Source organism: Chrysochloris asiatica, unplaced genomic scaffold (genome assembly GCF_000296735.1).
Source record: "Chrysochloris asiatica unplaced genomic scaffold, ChrAsi1.0 scaffold00015, whole genome shotgun sequence".
Taxonomy (NCBI): Eukaryota; Metazoa; Chordata; class Mammalia; order Afrosoricida; family Chrysochloridae; genus Chrysochloris; species Chrysochloris asiatica.
The window spans coordinates 6,939,922-6,963,514 of record NW_006408533.1 but is presented as its reverse complement, the minus strand read 5'-3'; the positions used below and the strand labels follow the sequence as shown (position 1 = coordinate 6,963,514).

Genomic DNA, 23,593 nt, shown 5'->3' with positions numbered 1-23,593 from the left:
GGATGCTGTCAAGTCAAATGAGTCAATTTTTCTATGGTCTTTCTTATTCATTAACCAACTTTCAAATGCATGTGAAGCTGTTAAAAAAAAAAAAATCTTTGATGGTTTGGGTCAAGCCTGTCTTAGTCCTCAAACTGACATCTTTGCTCTTGAACACTTTAAAGAAATCTTGCATGGCAGCTTTACGTAATGTAACACATTGTTTGATTTCTTGGCTGCTGCTTCCACGAGTGTTGATGTTGAATCCAAGAAAAATGAAGTTTTTGTAAACTTCAGTCTTTTCTCAACATTTATCATGATGTTACTTATTGATCCCATGGTGAGAATTTTTTTTGTTTTTTTTTTTTACATTGAGGTGCAACCCATATCAAAGGTTGTTGTGGTCCTTGATCTTCATCAGTGACTATTTTAAGTCCCCTTTGCTTTCAGCAAGCAAGGTTGTATCATCTACATATTGCAGGTTGTTAATGAGTCTTCCTCAAATCCTGATGCTATGTTCTATTTCATATAATCCAGCTTCTTGGATTATTTGCACAGTATATAAATTGAGCAAGTATGATTAATGAATTCAACACCTTTACTGATTTTAGACCATTCAGTGTCACCTTGTTTTGTTTGAAGAATAGCCTCTTGGTCGATGTACAGGTTCATCATCATGAACACAATTGTTGTTGCTGTTAAGTGCCGTCAAGTCAGTTCCAACCCATAGCGACCCTGCATAGGGTTTCCAAGGAGCAGCTGGTGAGCTTGAACTGCTGACCTTACAGTTCAAACGGCTTTGCAGTCTGGCACATTAACCCACAGAGCCACACCAGGACTCCTGAGCACAATGAAGTGTTCCAAAATTCTTAGTTTCCACAACGTTGTCCATGGCTTGTCATGATCCACACAGTCGAAAGCCTTTGCATAGTCAATAAAGCTTTCAGACAAGATCCATCGGATATCAGCAGTAATATCCCTCATTTACATCCTTCTCTGAATCTGGCTTGAACCTCCGCCAGTTCCTTGCCAATATACTGTTGCTTCTATTTTTTAATTATCTTAAGCAAAATCTGTTCTTGAGATGATCTCTAAATGACCATAGCTATGTTGTACTCCTTGGGCTCAAACCTAACAATTGTGAGGAGGGAGCAGGAACAGGTAATGCTTTGTTCTGTTATGTGTAGGATCGCTATCAGTCAGAACCAACTTGATACCTAACAACAACACAACTATAAGCTCCCCTTTTTGCATCCTTGGCATGTTCCCCCTCAGCAAACTATCCCATGAAATGTTTCACTGGGAATGTGACGGAAATAATCTCTGCTTTTTGTTTTTGGTAACTGAAACAGTGACCTTGGGTAAGACATCAAACTCTCCGGGCCACAGTACTTAGAATGGGAAAATAGTATCCACCTGGAAGGATTTTTGCTTGGATAATATGAGATACCACTTCATGAGCTACTATCTTCAAGAATTATACCTAATATAATTCTGATAGATAATGGGAAACAGGGAAATGTTGGTTTCCTTCTTTCACCCTCTCAAAGCTGAAACTACAAATGACAGACACCAAGTAAACCAAAAACAACAACATTGATATAGAGTTGATTCTGACTCATAGCGATCCTGACTAACAGACTTCCTCGTCAGGGTGTCTGAGACTGTGAATCTTCATGGAAACAGACAGCCTTATCTTACTGCTGCAGAGCAACTGATGTATTTGAACTGCCATTCTTTCTGTTAGCAGCCCCATGCTTAAACCACTGTGCCACCAGGGTTGCTTGACACCAATAAGCACTTTTTAAATACTTGTTGTTAAGTGCCGTTGAGTCGGTTCCGACCCATAGCAACTCGGTATAGGGTTTTCAAGGAGCAGCTGGTGAGCTTGAACCGCTGACCTTGCAGTTCAAACGGCTTTGCAGTTTGGCGCATTAACGCACAGCGCCACACCAGGATTCTTTTACGTACTTGGTGGCTGTGTGCCGTGGAGTCGGTTCCAACTCATAGCGACCCTGTACGGGGTTTCTGAAGCTGTAAATCTTTATGGGAGCAGAACACCTCATCTTTCTCCTGCGGAGCAGCTGGTAGTTTCGAACTGCTGACCTTGCGGTTCACATCCCGATTTGTAACCACGTACTTGGGGAGGTCTAAATAAATGCTTTCATGGCTCCATGAATAGGGTTGGTAGTGTATTTCTATAGACTTGACCTGCAGTGCTGCCTTCTAAAAGTTTTTCCCTGGGATTCTAGAACTTTATTTTCTTCTGGTGTAGCATTTTACTTAAAGGTAACCAAATGTCCGAAGGTAGTAGATTTGTGGTATCATTTTCTGAACTGATAATAAATCAATGTGAGTAATAAATTCAACAGGAAAAGGTAGAACCAAAGTTTTAGCTGCTGGTTTAACTTGGGACTAATTCTCCCAGAACTGTAGGACCCTGAAGGCATTTAAAATCATTGACCTTTTTTTAAAAGTAGTTTTCAATGTTAATATTCTTAAAAGGCAAATTCTAAAAGAGATAAGTAAAGAAATAAAAAGCCCAATCCCATGTCTGCTTCTAACGGTCATTGTCAAGAAACACATGGTTCAGATGCACATGGTTCAATTAAGATTTTCCCTCTACCTTCCTTTGAAAGTTACATTGATTTAGGACACTAACACTGTGCAGGTTGGCAAACATAAGGGACTTCTCAGATCTACTTTTTTTATCTGGAGAATTTTAGGAACCAAATAAAGATTCTCTCTTGAATTGTTTCTTTATAATCTGCACAAGTGAAGCCATGAACCTAATGACCTTGAAAATGTTTTTAGTCTCTGTAATTCTCTTTGTAATTCTCATGCTACATGTTGTAATTTGTGTGTTTAAGTAGAGCATTATGGGGTTTTAAGTATGTATAATTTAGGAGGTTCACATAGGCCGAGCACTTATCAAAGGCTTAAAATTAGACCCTAGAACAGGATCCCTGTCATATAGCACAGATGGATGTCAACAGGAAAACTAGTCCCAGTGACCCACGGACTTGTGCACCCTGCCCCACAACCACCAGATTCCGATTCTTATAGCCCATGTTTGGAATAGACAAGGGGAAGCCAACACAGAGAAACTCTAAGCAGTGTTTTGTGACCTAGTTTCTAGCTATCTGTAAATTAGGGAATTTCTTCCTCTGTAGATACCATTGTACCTGAGGACTAAGACTCACTTCCAGTAGTCTGGGGCTTACTCTAGCCGTGGTTCTCAGTTATGGTTGTGGGGTTTTTCTCTCTACTCTCAATGCCTCCACTTCCCCATCCCCACTTCAAGCCCAGCCCCACTGTAGTTCCTTCTGTAGAGTGTAAGGGCATCTAACTCATCGCTCCATGGATTGGTGCCCCTTTTGAACATTTGACATGAATATCATAGTTAAGGACTGCATTCAATACTTTTTTTTAAAACAAGAGTACTTGTTAGGGGACTGGGCACACTGATGATGGGAAGGACTGATGAACAAGACGAAGAATGTCTCCAGACTATTCCTATTCTCTGGTTCTTAAGATAGTAGGAAATGAATATCGGGAAAAAAAAAAAAAAAAAAAAAAAACAGCTGTAAATTAGCATGCTGTTATAGAAATATGTTGTGTGTGCATTATCAGAGAACACTGTGACTCCACAGGATTTTACTGAACTGCAAACCACAAGGTCAGCAATTTGAGCCTCTCTGTGGGAGAAAGATGAAGCTTTCTGCTACCACAAAGAGTTACAGCCCTGGAGACCTCTCAGGGTCACTATGAGTCAGCACTGACTGAATGGTATTTAACAACAACATACACTACTAATAAGTGAAGTGGGCAAGGTGTCCGTGCTGTCCTTGTCCAAGGTGGCAGCTGCTATCAGCCGGAATGTCAGAATGTACGCTCCTTTTCCACCCCCAGATCTTTTGATTTGCAGGTAAAATAATCAAATGTGTGAATTTTGGAAACTCACCACAAAAGCAAAATCTTTAAAACACTATTTGTATTTGTTGTTGTCATTAAGTGCTGTCAAGTCGATTCTGACTCATAAAGACCTAGGGTTTCCGAGGAGCGGTTGATGAATTTGAACCACTGATCTTGTGGTTTAAGCCAACCTTACGGTCCAGTGCATTATTTGTGTTTGCAACCTCTGGATACAGTGTAAGCTGTATAAGACATCAAGGTAAAGAAGTTCTTTACAGGTAAGGAGTAGTCTGAGCAAAGCTCACATGCCTCTTCTGTCTCTGGTAACACCAGAGGCATTCCTTCAATATTCTCATCTTTGTCTCCCTGAACTGTCACATAAATGTATCGAGGACCATCAAAGACTATGGCACCAAGTCAGAGACAAAAGATCCAATTATTTATTTTCATGCAATTCAGAGTTCTAATAAAATATTTTCACCCTCAGGGTAGAAATATTTATTAACTGTCAAAACTGTAGTTACCATCTATTTTTCCCAAATCTACAGAAAAGCTTCAGTAATTGTTGGAACTCATACTTATTCATGGTTAACACCACTGCATTATGCTTGGTAGTTTTACAATTAAACTTGCCCTGAAAAACCAGTCTTCTTAGTGTGGAAGCATTCAAAATTCTGTAAATAAATTCCTTTTTATTTTGTGTAGCATTCTAGTATTTCTAAGGCTTTCACATTTGTTAAATCATTTTATGCCTTTACTTTAAGATGTTTTATGAGTAATCTCAATGATAAATTCTGCAAAGTTTATAACAGAGCACATTTATATAAGATTTTTGCACTCGAGCTTTGTGAGGATGACGTGAGATAATCTTAACTGAAGAAGACACAACAACCTTCCTATGCCTTTGCTCACGCTGTTTCTCCCAAGATAGTCCTTCCTCCTTATTAGCTCCTGGATTGTTCCAGGTTCCAATCTAAAGCCAGTTTTCCCTCGCCCTTGTGACAGACCAAGTTTACATTGCACTTTGGCTTACCCTAGTATTTGTGCACCTGAGAGCCTGTCCATCACAGCACTTCAATTATTCACCTGTTAGGTTAGTCAGCTGTCTTAGTAAGGAACCCTTTTAGATGAATATTACCAGGATCACAGGGCCTCAACAAGCCGAGCTAAGTTTAATTTTTATTCTTTTTTTTTTTTTTTTTAAAGAAACAAACTTGTATTGTGAATTAAGTGAAAGTTTACAGACAAGGTCATCAGTTTTACATTCAACAAAGCATACAGTTTGATTCATCTCAATGATTGTAATACCTCCGTGCAACAAATTATCCTGCTTCCTCCCTGTCATCTCTGTTTCCATTCCCTGCTCTTTCCCATCCATTCTCAACTTTGTCTTAGGTAAATGTTGCCCTTTTTTTCTTGAATGATTGACAGTTCCATGGTGAGCATATCTCACTAGTGATGCTGTCCCTATATATACCCATCTAGTGCTTGACTGAAAATTGGGCCACGAAGATAAAGTTCCATTCCAGACCTGAAGAGTAGTCAAGGGTCATGGTCTTGATTTCTTCCAGTCTCTTTCTGACCAGTAAGCCCAGTTTTTTGTTTATATATATATATATATATATATAATTTTGAGCTTTGTTCCACATTTTCTCCCACTCTATACAAGACCTATCTAATGTGATCCCTTTCAGAGCAGTTGGTAGTGGTGTAGCCAGTCACTATCTAGTTCGTCTGGTCTCAGAGTCATGGTGACAGATGTTTACATATTCCATTGGTCTACTGAACTAGTTGATTGCAAGCAACTTCAATTTTCATCACTTTTCTTTCTTCCTCACTTGGAGAGACCAATAGTGGAACCTTAGATGGCCACTCATGAGCTTTTAAGATCCCAGAGGCTACTGACCAAAACAGGATATAGAACATTTTCTTTGTAGACTGTGTTATGCCAACTGACCATGGTACCCGAGACTATGGTACTCAGTCACCAGACCCAGCAACTTCTTTCCTTAAGATGTTTAATAATAACTAAGAAATTTTCATCATTTTGCCTCCTTTACACTCCACCACATTCTTAAGTATGTTTCCAGCAAAAAATACCCATGTATAAATATCCTCTTTCAAACCATTATATTTTTGTGAGTATACTCCCCCCTCCTTTCCTTCCGTGCCCACTCAGCCTGTGTATCTGTCCATATATCTACCTGCATAACAATTATTTCATAGTTGTATATACAGCACTATTTTTCACTATCCCCTTTAACCCTTGTATAACCTTCCAGTCTTCAACTGTCTTCATTCTTCTGCCAACCTCCACCTTATTGCCTTCCCTTCACCCCAAGTTAACGTCTCTACCCTCACGGTTAGCAGTTCGAAACTACCAGCTGTTCCGCGGGAGGAAGATGAGGCCTTCTGCTCCTGTAAAGATTTACAGCCTCGGAAACGCTGTACAGGGTCGCTATGAGTCAGAACCGACTCCACACATCATAACAACAACAACAACCCTTTAGTTAGTGAATTATTCTTTTCTTTCCACCTGTGGTGGAACATTGCTTTTATCTTGAAAGCCTTTTCTTGAGATTTTACACTGGAGTTCTCATATAGTATTGGTCCTTTTGTGATTGGCTAAATTACAATCAGCATAATGTTCTCCAGGTTCATTTATTTTCTGAGGCATTTCACAGATTCATCACTATTCTTCACTGTTACATAATATTCTGTTAGGTGTATGTACCAAAGTTTGTTTATCCATTCTTCCATCGATGGGTATTTAGCCTGTCTCCACCACCTTTTTGGTATTGTCAATAGTGCTGTGATGAACATTGGTATGCATATATCTACTTGTGTCATGGCTTGTATTTCTTGAGGATATATACCATGTAGAAGGAATATTAGGTCATACGGTGTTTCTGTTTCCAAAATTTTGAGGAAGTGCCAGACCATTTTCCACAGTATTGTACCATTTACAGTTCCACCAGCATTATAGGAGGGACCCAGTCTCTTCACATCCTCACTAGCTTTTGTTGTTTTCTGCTTGTTTGTTTATTTAAACTTTGATATTAATACTAATGTGAGATAATATATTTTTGTTATTTTGATTTGCATCTCTCTAGTGGCTAATGAAGGAGCTTTGGTAGTGTAGTGGTTACGAATTGGGCTGCCAACCACAAGGTCAGCAGTTCGAATCTACCAGATGTTCCACGGGAAAAAGATGAGGCTCTCTGCTCCTGTAAAGATATACAGCCTCGGAAACCCTGTACAGGGTCTCTATGAGTCGGAACCGACTCCATGGCACACAACCACCACCAATGACTAATGATTGAGAACATTTCTTCGTATGTTTGTTGGCCACCTGAACGCCTTCTTTGACGAAGTATCTGTTCATGCCGTCTACCCACTTTTCAGTTGGGTTGTTTGTCTTTTTTCTGGTAGAGGTGTTATAGGAAACAATATGAAAGGTATCTGTGCTATGCCTCTTTCTTACTTAACTTTTGGTGGTTTAGGCTTATAGCTGCCTCACTCCCATCGCTGCTTCCATTTCCACGTTACTTTCTCCTCTCCTTTGTTCCTGTATCTGTGAGCACTCCTTTCTCTTATAAGGACAGTAGTAATTAGATTTAGTGCCCATGTAAAATTTGGAATGATCTAAACTTGAGATCTTTAATTTCATATGCAAAAATCCTATGTCCTTAAAAGATTCATTCACAGGTATCAGGGGTTAAAATATTGAACATACTTTTTGGGTGGACTCAGTTCAGCCCCTACAATAATGATAAATCATTCTTCAAAAATTTGTTAGATAACATTAGTGAGAAAAGAAGAGCCTTTTGTGATTTTTTCCTCATACTCTTGGCCCTTGACACCCATCTATCTCATTTGCTACTCTCTGAATTCAGCGTTATACCTCAGATTAAAGAGCTAGTGGCACAAAGGTTAAATGCTCAGCTGTTAACCCAGAGTTGGGAAGTTAAACCAGACACTGTAAGAGAAAAGGCCTGCCCATCTGCTCCTGGAAAGATGGCAGCCTAGGAAGCCCTGTGGTGCCATGCTACTCTGCCCCACAGGGCTCTATGAATTAGAATTGACCGGGCATCCGAAACAACTCAGACTTGTCTTGCTTTCATGGATAACCATGAAACGAACCAAGCTCAGGCTTTGCTGCCTAATAGATGTGAAATCAAAGAGCTAGTGGCACAAAGGTTAAATGCTCAGCTGTTAACCCAGAGTTGGGAAGTTAAACCAGACACTATAAGAGAAAAGGCCTGTCCATCTGCTCCTGGAAAGATGGCAGCCTAGGAAGCCCTGTGGTGCCATGCTACTCTGCCCCACAGGGCTCTATGAATTAGAATTGACCGGGCATCCGAAACAACTCAGACTTGTCTTGCTTTCATAGATAACCATGAAACGAACCAAGCTCAGGCTTTGCTGCCTAATAGATGTGAAATCAAAGATGATTCTGTCCCTTGGTAGATTCTAGACATTTGAGACTCAGTTTTCTCATTTCCTAAGTGGGGATAGTAAAACTTAAAACCATACAGTGCTGTTGCGCTGACTGAATGAATGAACATAGGCCAACACACTGAGAATATTTCCACACCATGGTCAATGTTCCAGCATTCGATAAATCAAAACCACTTGTGGGACTGATACTGGAAATGGTTTCAAGCTGTTCTGGGTGGGTATCGCAAAGAAACCTGAACTCAGAAGAGTCCCACAAAATCTGTACTTTCTATAAATGTCAGTATTAACCTGACATTTTAATTTAATTTTGGTTAAGTTGATAATATGGCATTTTATATCACTAGAATTTAGAGGTTTGAAAACTCCAAAGTATTTGCACAACCCTAAAATTGTGATGTAGTCTTCCATTATGGTCAGTTTCTTTCTATGTTCCTGTCCAGCTGGCTTATGGGAAAGCTGAAAATAGTCCTGAGGGTCCAACCTGTGCACAGAGCATTCATTGTCTTGTTCACGACTTCTGTTCTGCGTCTCTGAAAGTGGACAGGCTATTTGTCCAAGACATTCTCATGCAGCTGCCTTGGAGGAGAATTCCGAATCTCCCAAGTCTAACACGACTACACCAGGGATTGACTAACTTTTCCTTTAAAGGACCAGATAGTAAATATTGTAGGTTTTGTAGACCGCATACTCATACAGCCTCTGAAGCATGCTCATATTTGTTTTATTATTTCTTTATAACACTTTTCAAATGTTAAAGTCATTCTTAGAGAAAAAGAGGCCACAGGTCAGACTGAGCCTGCAGGCCATGGTGTGCTGACTTCTGCTCTGGACCATGGATGAAAGGAAGACGTGAAGGGTGTCTTTGAATCCATGGCCCTAAGAGTCTAATTCCTTCCTTTAGGGGAAAGGAAAAAGCACTGTCATCATTGCGTTTGTTTTTTAAGTATTCAAGTATTAGTATATTTGGTACGACTAGACTTCCTAGTCCATTTCTGTTCACTTTATAATGGTACCTCATCTTGCTGTGATAACCCAATGGAAAATGAGGACCATCGTAAAGCAGATGGAACACAGACTGCAGAAACCAAAAACACAAACACAAATTCTGTGTGAAGGAAATATTTAATCATAACATGAAAAAAAATCATTGTGGGAACTTTTCCATTATGTTACATTTCACTCATCTTTGTGTGCATTTTGGGTATATATTGTCATTTTCCCTCTTTGTTCTCACTTGCCTTTTCCTCAGGATTCCAGTCAGTATAATTTTTTTTTTTTTTTTAATTTTGGGTTTTTGCAGGACTATGACTTAAGCCAACTGCAGCAGCCTGACACCGTGGAGCCTGATGCCATCAAGCCTGTTGGAATTCGCCGACTGGATGAGAGACCCATCCACGCAGAACCTCAGTATCCAGTCAGGTCCGCAGCCCCTCACCCTGGGGACATCGGGGACTTCATTAATGAGGTAACGTGACAGACTCTGTTTACAGGGTCTTTTGCTTTGTCTCGCTCTCTTTTTTAATGCTATTAGGTCTATTTAGGCCGCAAATTCTTTGGAATGTAGCAAAATAATCTCTTAAAATGCACATGTATTTCTTAAATTTTTCTTTGTATGAAAATAAGTGTGGCTTCAGTAAAAGAGAATAAAGTTATTTGCTCTGACAGAACAAAATAGATCTACCAGTTCCTCTTCTGCATTTGTAAAATTATAGTCATCACCTGTTTTCTATTAGCCACAGCATCTCCAAGAAGGATTTTTCTCCTCGATTATAAGTAATAAGTAAGCTAGCAAAATTATGTTGTTTTGTTAAGTTGTTAAATGCAATAGAATTGGTTCTGATTTACTGTAATTCGGTTCAGACTGATTCACACCTGAAATTAGAATGCACTGGTGTGACTCTGTAGGGTAAGCACTAGACTGCTAACCATAAGATCTGGTGTTCAAATCACCAGCCACTCCTTGCAAACCCCATACAAGGTCGCTGTGAGTCGGAACCAGCTCAATTGCACTTAACATCAACCAAATCACTGATAAATGTTATAATAGGTCACTTTAATTTGGCTCACACAGTGCTCTATGAAAATCACAAATGATGAGAATTCAGTGCCTACCAAACGACTAGAGTTCCATCAAATGAGATTAGTAGGAAGAGCAGCTAAATTAAATATTATGTAAGTGATTTAAATACTTGTCTAGTTGAAGAGTTTTAAGAGCTTTTTTAAGAGGAAGCAAATTCTCTGTTGAGTATAACGGATATATGATTTTCACTGTCAAAATTATCATGACATTGTTTTATTCATTACTGACCAAGAGTTCGGCTACATTTAATACACAAATGTTAAAGTAAAATGATAACATGCTTTTCTTTTGATCCTGTATGTACTTTACTGTAATTTACTTTTGAATGTTTTACTATATCATATATACTAGAGTGCTGTGTATTGATATTGATTGGGAGTGTATGGCTGCCCTTCTGTTTTCTGGCCATGTCTTCACTCACAAATAGCTCCAAGATCAGAATTGGTTCCACTGCATTTCAAAGTGGAATATATCTGTTGTATAAGGCCTCACTCATGTGCTGATAAGACTCCTAGACTTCCTTGAAATAGCAGTATCTTGGTATGGCTCTGTGGGCTAATATGCCAGACTGCAAAGCCATTTGAACTGCAAGATCGGCGGTTCAAGCTCACCAGTTGCTCCTCGGAAACACTATACAGGGTCGCTATGGGTTGGAACGGACTCAAAGGCACTTAACAACAAAATATCTGTACATAACCAACCTGCCTTAACTTTTTAGATATACTTAAAGCTTGTAGAAAAAGTTTTAAAACAAAATCGGAACGATTATCTATCTCTATAACAACTGAAGATCAGCACAGGACTACAAACCACAATGTCAGCAGCTCAAACCCACCAGCTGCTCCTTGGAAACCCTATACAGACAGGGTCACTATGAGTCGGAGCCAACTTGGCAGCACTTGACAACAACATAAAAACTAAACATTACTAAGGGTCCATTCATAAAATATATGCGGCTTTCTGAACATAATGTATTCATTTCTCTTAAATAGGTAATAGGTTATTTTCTAATGAAAGGCAAAAACTACAAAATGCCTTTTCCTCGTTTATCAATTATGTCCAGATTTTGCGGCTCATATTTATGCATAAGGAGCCCTGGTGGCTCTGTGGGATAGGCACTGGAGTACTAACAACAAGATCAGTAGTTCAAAACCACCAGCTACTCGTAGGGAACAAGATGAGGCTGTCTGCTCTTGTAAAGCTTTGCAATCTCAGAAGCCCTTTGGAAAGAAACTATGAGTCAGAATTGACTCAGTGTTGGTGGATTTATTTATGTCTAAGACTGGTTAATTTATACATATGGCTAAACCTTTGCCTGGTGATTATAATGCTAATTTATCTTTTGTCATTATGTACATTATTTAGTATTGTATGACTTCCAGTTAATAAGATGCGGTGAGTCTTCTGAATGTTAGTATAGGAACTGTCTTTTTTAAAATGAAGAATTCTGGTTTCAGTGGTTAAGTTGTGAAGTACCATCAAGTTGGCTCTGCTTTATAGCAACCCTGTACAGAGTTTCAGAAGAGCAGCTGGTGAGTTTGAACTGCCAACCTTGTGGTACTCTACAGCACCACATTGGTTACAGTAGAATTCACCAGGTATTCACTGAATGTGTCTGCCTGTCCCAAAGTGTTGGTGCTACATGAGACTCGATCCCTGACCTGCGTCTTTTCTCAGTGATAATGCTCAAACTCCTAAATGTCACTGGCTGGACCTTTCATAATTTAACGTCTGCCTCTTCCCCAACCACATCCCTTTTCTGTGCTGCAGCTCCAATTAACCATTTGTATTTAAAAAAAAACTCGTACTTTTGAACAGACAGTAACTTCTGCAAAGCCCTTGTTCTTGATCACCCTTTAGCTTCAGGATTCAGCTCCCACATCCCCTTCTCTGTGAAGCCTCTTTTGGTAGCTCTGGAAAGTGTTGCCAAGACAGCCCCTCTGTGGTGTTGGTCAGCATGTTGTCTCTTCCTCTGTCAGTCAGTGCTCCTCTTACACTTGAGTATGAGTTCTCTCCTGGATAAGGATGATTTCTTGGTCATCTTTGTATCCTGAGTATGTAGCCTAGCTCTTAGATTCTGTTGTCTTAAGGAGTTTTAAGTACCATGATAGGTGTGTAGGGCATGAAGTGATTAGGGCTTGAAGAGCAGTCTGCATTGATTGGGATTCAGAGGATTCCAAATCCAGAAGCTTTCACTCCATTGGTACCAGTTTCATTTACAAGATGGTAGGTATCAGTTGTTTTAAGTTTGTGTTTGGATCAACTTTTCTTTGTGTGTGTTGAATGATTTTATTTTGTTTTCCAAATTGACTACACTTTTCTTCAGTGGAGAGAGTTAAATATCAAATTAATAGGATTCCGTTGCCCAGCCCTTTTAATGTTCCCATAAGATGAATTGCAGTAAGCATTTCCAAATAGAATTCCTTTTCCCTAGAGCACTGTCCAGGTATGCAGACTAAAGAGTGGCATAATGAACACCTGTAATTACTCACATGAAAAACTTTGTTCCAAAGAACTGACTTGCAAAGTAACTTATTGAATGCAATTGATTGATAATTTGAGGACTGTGCATATGTGTAAAATGACTCATTTTGGAATTATCTTGAGCCTGGTTTCAGATCATCCATTCAGCAAATAACTATTGAATGTTTACTGTGTGTAACATGTATATAAGAAAACAAGTTAGGCTTGCATTCTCTCTGGGTATGCTTCTGCTTTGTTTTCTATAAATCAGTAAAATGCAAATATTTCAGCATCTAAAGTTTCTTTGCCATAGGTGGTGCTTGTCATCTAGTCCTTACTTGTTCCTGCTCCAATTGGGCTACTCCCCAGTAACAGAATTCTACCTGAATTTTACAGTCTCAGTTTGTAAGTTTATGCTGGTGCCTGTTTACATGATGATCTTTGTGGCTGGAATGCCTTTCCCTTTATCTAGATGTGATTCCCTACAGTAAGTCTTAGCCTGCCTGCAATTCAACTTCCTTCGTTATACCTAATCCTGTTACAACACTCTCAAGATTCTGTTCTGCCTCCCAGGGCCTCTTTCCATGGTCCAGGGGAAGAGGCGTATATTCCCGAAGCTGCAGTGTGGGACACAGTGGTTTAGTTAGTAAGTGAATGGGTGACTCAGTTTGGGAAGTCATCTCTAGAAGAGGCTCACTGATTCATGAAATTGAATGTGATTAAGGGTACAGAAATCTGGAGGAGGAAAAAGAGAATCTATATCCAATGATAGATGAGTCGACGATTAAAGATAGGAAAAAGTCTAAGGAATTTAAAGGGTCACATAACACAGCTAAACAGAGGGTTTCAGGAAGTGATCATCAGTTCTTTGAAAATGATGGTCAGTTCTGTAATATTCAAATGGATGAAAACTGTCAAAAAATCTAAGCCATTCATACTTTCAGCAGTATCATCTAAGGTACCCAGTAACAGTTGTTTGGTACCTTCATATAACTGGACAAACAAGTACACACACAGTGTCAAACGTTTGAAGGCACTTAGAATCCAAGCACATTTTATAAATGCATTTAAAATGCACATAGATTAATTTGTCTTCAAGGTTTATTTGGGAGAAAAAAAAAAAAGACTTATTTGGTTTAGCAGAGTATCAAATATTCCAAAAGAAGGATAATATAGTGGTTATTGTAATTTGAGTGTTTTTATAGATGAAAGAAATAGGTAAGCTCGTGAGTGCATTTTCCTAGTATGTGTATTTAAATAGTGAATGAATGCTGCCTTGAATCTTAAAAATGGTAATTTTATTTCCAGTCTGGTATGTAAAGTAAAAGACGTCATGCACTTTTTTCAAATTCACCTACAGAATTTCATTCTATTTTGAAGTTTTAAAGCATGACCTTCAAAGGATGTAAAGTTGAAACAAATTTTTAATCTCATCCCAACAGTAGATATTAGCATATCTCTAATAACTTCACTAATCCTATATATTTCTTTTTCACAAAGAATAAAAGCCAGGTGCATATTTCTTTTGAGAGACCAACTTTTGATTAATATCAGAGTTATGGAAGGTTCTTTTAGAATGACTTATTTGAACTAAAGTTTAAATTTTTACTTTTTTGTCCAATTGATTAAATTCAATCTGTATTATTTAAAATACCTCTGTTCACTCTTAGAGGAGTTAAGTATCTATTTGAGCTCAAATCCAGCTGTCTCTCCTGACAGTCTTGTGACCTTGGACAAGTTATTTTGCCTCTTACATTTTTGGTTTTCTAGTTTGTAAAAAAGAGGATAATAATAAAACTACCTTTTAAAGTTACAATGGGGATTAAATGAGAAAATCCATTTAAAGTGTTTGGTAAGTGCCTAGAACATTGCAAAAGCCCCTTGATTATTTTCACTATCATTTTCATCATTATTGCAAATAAGTTGTTTTTCAGGAGTAAAACATTGTCCACTGTCCTCTAATTGTAAATAAAATCATTAAAATTTTCTCTCCGCCCCCCCAAAAAATTGCTTCAAGTACAATAAATTTCCTAAAAGGGAGGTGGCAGTGTTGACTTGATCAACCATGGAATACTGCTGTTATTGTTGTTAAGTGCCATTAAGTCCGTTCTGACTCCTAGTGACCCTGTATAGGGTTTCCAAGTTAGCTAATGGTGGGTTTGAACTGTCAGCCTTGTGGTTAGCAGTCCATTACTTATCCTATAGCACCACACCTATGAAAACATGATGTACTTTTATTTCCATATATATTTTGAACATATATCATACATTCTCTTAAAAGTAGATACAAATATGAAGAGAATGATGAGGGGAAGAAATGAAGTCCAAGTGAAGACTTATCTTCTAGAATATATAGTGTCCATGATTAAACAAGCATGTGATACCTGCCGTATGCTAGTGTTGTGTTGAATGTATAATATTTTTGAGAGCCTCAGTATTAAGTGAACGCAAAGCAACCTCTACTGAAAGGGATATCACAGTCTAATGTAGGCTGACCTTGGTAATAAAAATATAGACCAAGTCTGAATCACGCAAGAAATAATTACTCTCAGTCATTTTGTTGTTGTTAGTGTCATCGAGTTGGTACCAACTCATAATGAGTCTTTATAAGGTTTCCAAGTAGTAGCTGGTGAGTTTGAACCACTGACCTTGCAGCACTGACTTAAAACAATCCAGTACTTATCTACAGATCCATACCAGGACTCTTAATCATAATTTGGGAAGATCCATGCATTAAAAAGTAGAGTGGTGCAGCGGAAACATACTGGGCCCATAACCCGATGATTGATGAATCAAAACCGTTCTCTGCTAGTGTATTTTTAAGGAGTCCTAGTGTGGCGCAATAGGATAAGCACTTGACCTCAGTGTGGGTTAACCACACGTTAGTGGTTTCAAACTCAACAGTTGCTCCTCAGAAACCCTATGCAGGGTCGTTATGAGTCGGAACCGATTCAACGGCAATTAAAAACAACAAAAATTGGACTTTAAAGGATGGATCTTAATCAGATGAAAAAGTGACAAAGGGAGCATTTCAAACAAAGGGAATCACATCTCAACTAAAAAGGAAATGAATAAGAAAATACTATAGTCACATAAGAACTTTGAGGTGGTAGTGTTGGGTGTTGTATTGTATTGGTTGCCATCAAGTCGATCCCAACTCATGGCAACTCCATGTGTGCAGATCAGATTTTATGTGTTTTCAAGGCTTCATGGGGTTTTCAAGGTTGTGACCTTTCAGAAGCACATCATCAGGCCTTCCTACCAAGGAGCTCTGGGTAGTGTCAAATCAACAGTCTTTTGACTAGAAGCCCAGCGCTTAGCTATTTGTGCCACCCAACCATTGTATACTTGATCAATGGTGAATGATTCAGTTATAGTTATTGGCAACTGAGAATAGCTGAGATGGGAAAGGTGGGTCAGGATACATTTACTGAATCTTCTTCTAAGGAGCTTTGAGTATTCTGTAGGTTAACCAAATATCAGACATGTGAGTAATACCTCCTAGTTTTTTTCTATATCTGCCTACCTCCTTTATAATTATTGCTTACATTGTTAATGCATTTTTAACCTTTTTTTAAAATGTAATTGTTTTTCAAATATTTATGTATTAATTAAAAGTCATCTTGAATATTCCTAGGGGACCTCCTTCTTTATTTGGATAATATTATGATAAAGAACAATCAGAAGACTTTGCCTGGGAGAGTGATGTCAGATAACATATGAGAGAGAAACCAACATCCATTTTAGGAAAGAAGAAGGAATAGTGGTGGGAACAGGAGGCTCCACTAGCGAGGTTTTTGCTGTGGTCCAGGCAGGCTCCAATGAGGATCTGACTAAAGCAGTGGCACTGAGGGTACTGAAGAGTGTGACAGTAAGGGACTCAATAGGCCATCTTTTCTCTTACATCCCTGATCTGTTTCCTCACTGAAGAATGTGAGATTTTATAGTTCCTATCAAAGCATATAAAGCACAAGATCAGAAGTCTATAAATATTAGCTCAGCATGCATTTAGTCAGAGCCACAGATCTTTTACTCTGCAGAGGAGACTCAAAGTATAGAAAGGAGTTCAATTTTATCCAGAGTTCAAGACCCACCGCTCCAGGAGCAATGAACCAAGAGCATACTTTTTCTGGATTTAGTCAAACATAGGTAGGGAGAAAAACACAGCACCCCTTTCATCTGTAAAGTTGGTAACATTATGCACCCGTCACATGAAATGGGGTGTGAAACGGGCTCTGTACGTAAGAGTAAAACCATCCCCTGAAGGAAGATTCTTACACAACCACTCTGTTGTTGCACATGTGGTCGGTCACTGTCACTTTCTCTTGACAATGACCTCTTATGGAATTTCAGAAATATTACCAAGAAATTTGTATAATACCTTTTCCAGAAGAATCGTATTTTGTTGTCAGATAAAAACCAGTGCTATCCAAGTGGAAGAGACTTAAAGTACTTAACCTTCTGTCTAGAAAGATGACTGGCTTCAAATTTCTTGAAAAGTTCAGTGGTTTTTGCCTTTTTTGTAATTCTGAAAGCTTAAGGCAACATGAGATGCTCTAGCATGGCACAGTGATCTCTAATCGATTTTATGGCCTTAACTTCTTTTGTTAGAAGAATAAAGAAAACAGATTAAAAAAACACCAGGTTGACATGAAAGTCAAGGCAAATGCTAAAAAGGAAAAAAAAAAATGGAATGGAAAAAAATATTTTTGAGAAGAACCTCAGTAGTGGGTATAGAAATAAATTATCACCCATAATGTATTTTATGTAATTGAATAGATGCCTAAGGAATGAATGAAAAGTCAGAGGGCCCTTTGACCCACCAGTGAAGACCACACAGTCCCTCGGATCTATTTGCATAGGGCACTTCTTTCCTCTCCACTAAACGCAGACACACTTGAGGCCCTGCCATTGACTCTTTCTTTGGAGCTAATTTTAATCTTGACCTTTCCATATTTGCAGTTTGGTGCTAACACCTTAAGCACTGGGCACAGCTCTGCATGTATTTTTCATTTTAAAATTGCATTGTGATAAAGCAAATGACCTGAACCAAGTGACCTTGGTCATGGTCTCTGTTGTCTGTTTTGTAGAGCAGTTTTATGTAAGGTCATAATGAAAATTTAATATTTGTTTCTACAGGCACGTTCTCCCATGATCAGAAATTTCCTCAATTTTGCTTGGTTTTCCCATCACATTTTTCTTGGAGGTGCAGTTCTTGTTCAGATTCAAGCTAGACAATGCTGAACTAGAGGAATCACCTATTGGTTAAATTTGCAGTTGCTAGATATTGTAAAGAAGAGGTGACACTCTAGCATTGTGAATACCCTTGTTGTGAATACTCCAGGAGGGCAGACATTGGATCTACCTTATTAATGCGTGTGTCCCTAGCATGAAAGATTATGTTAGTAATGTTGTTAGGTGCCAGGGAGTCAGTTCCAACTCATAGTACCATCTGCACAACAAAACACTGCCCGTCCCTGTGCCATCCTCACAATTGTGGTGTTAGAGCCCATTGTTGCTGCCACTCTGTCAGTCTGGCTAGGGGTCTTCCTCTTTTTAGTCAACCCTCCACTTTACCAAGTATGATAGCTTCCTGACAACAGGTCCCAAGTTCATGAGACTTACAGTGTCACCATCTTGGTTCCTAAGGAGCATTCTGGCTATACTTCTGAGACAGCCTTGTTAGTTCTTCTGGAAGTCCTGGACAGTCACAATTCTTAGCCAACGCCGGAACTGAAATGCATCAGTTCTTGTACAGTCTTCCTTGTTGTCCAGCTGAGGCGGCTGAAAAAAATACTATGGCATGAGTCAACCATACCTTATTCCTCAAACTGATGGTACATTTGCTCTTTAATACTACTTTAAAGAGGTCTCTTGCAACCAATTTGCTGAATGCAACCCATGATTTGATTTCTTTTTTAACTGCTGCTGCCACAAAATGTTGATTGTGGATCCAAGCAAAATGAAGTCTTTGCCAACGTCCATCTCTTCTCCATTTATCATAGCTATTAGAGCTGTGAGGATTTTAACAGGTGCACCTGAATTGAGTGAAAAATGCAAACAAAATGAAGTTGCATTCTTTCGTTTCTGCTAACTAAAGCCACACTTAATGACTCTAAAGTTTAAATGGCTTTTCAATAACAAAGGGTTACTTCTTGTTGCAAGTAACTTGTCAACTTTATGCCAACAATGTCTCTGTTTTGATCCACATGGCTTGACTTCAGAATCCAGTTTGAAGTAGAACCCCTATTTGGGCAGGCCATGCTCCTGGCAGAGGAGAAAACTGGTAGGAACGTATTCCACAGAGCTTTAAAGAGTGTTCTCCACCTCTACTTGCATTTCACTGGCTCAAGCCAGTTACACAGGCATGCCTTGATAGTGGGCTGGGGAAGTAAAGTCGAATACCATAGATGTACTTGTGATCACACAGCCCAGCCTACGAGGAAATCACTGAGGTCGGCAGCACAGTCCTCACTCACAGAAGGAAACTATGAAATGTGAGAAATTGTGGTTAATGATTCTCAGTCTTAGCAGAATTGCATTTTAGCTTGTTCTAAAAATATGATAAAAAAATTATTCCAAAACCTGTTTATTTTATATGTTGAAGTAGCTTGCTGACTGTATTATAAGTAGCATAATATAAACTATGGAAAGGTAATGTTTCATGAAATGATTAAAATGGTAAGGGTTATTGTGAAGAGATGGCTTGGAGATTGGAAATATGGTCGTGTAGACTGTTTTCTCTCATTGTTGATCAAAAGCCAAGCGGCTGTCATTTTGCATCTTAAAATATTATATCTTCCCATTTTTATTTTGTTTTCTTTCAAATTCCAAATCAGGAAACTGTTCTGGCAATTTAACTTTTGGAGAAGGGAACAAACAAACAAAAAAAAAACACTGAGGTCTAACAGGGGTGGTGCTGTGGGATAAAACACTGGACTGCAAGGTCAGTATGAACCACAAGGTTGGCAGTTCAAACTCACCAGCCACCTCTTGGAAACCCCATACTGGGTCATTATGAGTTGGAACCAACTTGACAATTCAACAACATGTACCCAGTGTACTGGTGAGCTCTTGGCATCTTTTATCTCATTTAGTTTTTATAATAATCTTGCTATTTCAGTTGCAAATCAGGAAACTAAAGTTTACAGAGCCTAGCCAAGACCACACAGCCAAAACAGTGTCAGGCTGCAATGTGAACCCAGCATCTTAACTGTTATCCACTGTACTGTACTGACTCTTACCTTAATTTTTGTTCTCTTTTCCTACTTCTTCCTCTGTCAATTTGTAAGAATAAATAGATCAACACACACTAATTTAAAAAAGCATATCACATATGTGTACTCAAAATGCATGCAAAATGGAAGGATTATATCTTAGATAAAGTGCAAAGTTGTGGGAAAAGAGAATGATTACTTGGAGACAAGTGTTGGCTTACGTTGGAATTGCTGTTGTTATTAGACACTGTCGAGTCCATTTCTACTCCTAGTGACCCATGTGACAGAGGAGAACTGTTCCAATGGGTTTCTAGGCTGTAATCTTCATAGGAAAAATCACCAGGCCTTTCTCTTGCTAACTGGGTGGTTTTGCACTTCCAATGTTTCAGTTACCGGATAAACACTGTACCATTGCACCACAGGGCTCCTTTACCGTGGAGTATTGTCGTTCTTAGGTGATGCCAAGTCGGTTCCGACTCTTAGCAACCCTTTGCACAACAGAACAAAACACCGCCTGGTCCTACACCGTCTGTACCATTTTTAAGTTTGAGCCTAGCATTGCAGTCAGTCCATCTCCTTGAGGGTCTTAATCTTTTTCACTGATCCTCCACTTTACCAAGCTTGATGTCCTTCTCCAAAGACCGGTCCCTCCTAATAACATGTCCAAAGCAGGTAAGATATATGAAGTCTCAGTATCATAGCATCTAAGGAGCAATCCAGCCATACTTCTTTTAAAACAGATTTGTTTGTTCTTCTTGTAGTCCATGGTATATTCAATGTTTTTAGCCAACGCAGTAATTGAAATGCAGTAGTTTCTCCGGTCTTCCTTATTCATTGTCCAGTTCTCACATACTTATGAGACAGTTGACAATACCATGTGTTAGGTCAAGTGCACCTTAGCTCTCTAACATCTTTACTCTTTAACACTATACAGAGGTCTATTGCAGCAGCCCTGGTAGTGGGTTATGCATGAGGCTACTAACTGCAAGGTCAACAGTTTGATCCCACCAGTCCCTCTGCAGGAGAAAGATGAACTAGGAATTTAGTCTTGGAAACCCAAATCCACAGTTCCACTTCGTCCTATGAGGTGCTACGATAGAATTCACTGGCTAGCACTGGGTTTTGCAGCAGATCCGCCCAATCCAATCTATCCTTTGATTTCATCACTGCTGCTTCCATGAATGTTGATGTGGAGCCAGGTAAAATGAAATCTTGGAAATTTTCCATCTTTTTCTCCATTTGTCACGATGTTATTTATCAGTCCAGTTGTGAGGACTTTTGTTTTCTTTACATTGAGTTGTGTAGTCTGTACTGAAGGCTGTATGTAGCCTTTGATCTTCATCAGTAAGTGCTTCAAGTTCTCTTTGCTTCCAGCAAGCAAGGTGGTGTTATGTGCGTATCGCACATTATTAATTAACCTTCCTCCAAACCTGGTGTCACATTTTTCTTCATACAGTCTAGCTTCTCGGATTATTTGCTCGGCATACAGATTGAGTAAGTGTGGTGAATGGATGCATCCCTGATATATACCTTTCCTGATTTTAAACCACTTGGTATCACCTTATTCTATTCAAACAACTGCCTCATGGCCAATATACAGTGCTCTGAATTGCTTCAATGAAATCAAAGTAAAAAATTAAAGAAAATGCCAAAAGAATACAGTATTAAATCCCCAAAAGTTTCATAGAGCTTAATTATGAACTAGTTGTAGATATTTGAATATGACACTTAGTATCTGCCTGTAAGAGTTAACAATATATAACTATTTCTTCTGTTGTTATTTGGTTAATTCAAAAAAAATGCAACAGAAATATTGGCTGTTTCAGATTGAAAGGATTTCCCCCAGTATTTGTACTATTTACAGACATTACATTATGACTTCTCTGGGGTCCATACTCATTCACATTCCAAAGAAAGGTCACCCAGCAGAATGCAGAAATTATCGAACAGTATCATTAATATCATGCACAAGTAAAATTTTGCTGATGATAATTCAAAATGATTGCATGCATTGACAGGAAATTCAAAAGAGATGCAGAAAAAGAAATGTCATTGCTGATACCAGATGGATCTTGTATGAAAGCAGAGAATACCAGAAAGATATTTGCCTATGTTTTATTGACTTTGCAAAAGTGTATATATGGATCATTACAAATTATGTATAACAATGTGAGGAATGGGGATTCCAGAACACTTAAGTGTGCTCATGTGGAACATAGACCATGAGATAGTTTGAACATGGAAGATGTGCTTCAAGGCTGTATCCTCTCACCAAGCTTGTGCAGTCTGTGTGCTGAGTGAATAGTTTGAGGGGCCGTACTTGGTGAGGAGGAGCACGACCTCAGGACCAGAGGAGGACTCATTAATACCCTTCCAGGTGCAGATGACAGCCTACTTACTGAAGTTGTAAAGGATTTGCAGCATTTGCAGATGAAGATCAAGGACTACAGCCTCTCTCTTGGTATTTAGAGCTACTACCTCCATGACTATAGGTCAGGTTCATCAAATTGTAGCAATTTACCCGTGTTTCCTTTATCAAAAATTGTGTGGCTTGCACCTCCATATATGGACGGGATGGGGAGTGTCTAGCCCTTGTGTTGTTTGTTGTTGTTGTTGTTGTTGTTAAGTGCCGTCGAGTCCGTTCCGACCCATAGCGACCCTGTACAGGGTTTCCGAGGCTGTAAATCTTTTCGGGAGCAGAACGCCTCATCTTTCTCCCGCGGAGCGGCTGGTAGTTTCGAACTGTTGGCCTTAAGGTTCGCAGCCCGATTTGTAACCGTTTAAAGACCCCAAAATCATTTGCCGCCCTGTGAAGGCAACCACAGTTCCAGCTATCACATTAGGGTGATGAGTTAATGAACTGTTTGGCCAAATATAGCACACTAATTTTTAAATTGATAATTTTGTATAACCTGTGAATGATGTTATGAATTTTAGCATTTCTGATACAAAAGAAAGCAGGGATCCTCACAAATAGACAAATGGGCAGCATCATGATGGAGGAAGAAAATATTGGTAGGGATTTCATTTGACTTGGATCCATGGTCCACATCCTTGGAAGCAGCCATCAGGAGGTCAAAGGGCATGTTGCATCGGTCAGACAGGCCTGCTGCAGAAAACCTTTTCAGAGTACTGAAGAGCAAGGAAGGAAGTATGAGAACTGAGGGTACACCTGACCCAAGCTATGGTATTTTGGATTACCTCATATGCATGTGAAAGCTAGCCAGTGGGTGAAGAGTACCAAAGAATAGTTGATACCGTAGAGTTGGACTGTTGGTGAAGAATACTGAATGTGCCATGGATTGGCAGAGGAGCAAACAGATCTATCTTGGAAGAGGTGCGGCCAGGGTACTCCTTGGAGGCAGGGATGATGAGACTCTGTCTGGTTACTACTACAGGCATCTTGTCAAGAACAGCAGATCCCTAGAAAGGGCCATCGTGCTTGGTGGAGTGGCGGATTGGTGAGTAAGAGGAAGAC

The 23,593-nt window shown here is 39.2% G+C and overlaps 1 protein-coding gene across 1 annotated transcript in view; it reads left to right on the top strand.

The window, feature by feature from the left end:
- CDH2 (cadherin 2, type 1, N-cadherin (neuronal)) overlaps positions 1-23,593 on the top strand; it is a 325,309-nt gene that overhangs the window by 294,424 nt on the left and 7,292 nt on the right. Inside the window, exon 15 of the mRNA XM_006835040.1 lies at positions 9,656-9,820. Within this exon, the coding sequence (XP_006835103.1) occupies positions 9,656-9,820 (165 nt within the window). The remainder of the gene's footprint in view (positions 1-9,655; positions 9,821-23,593) is intronic.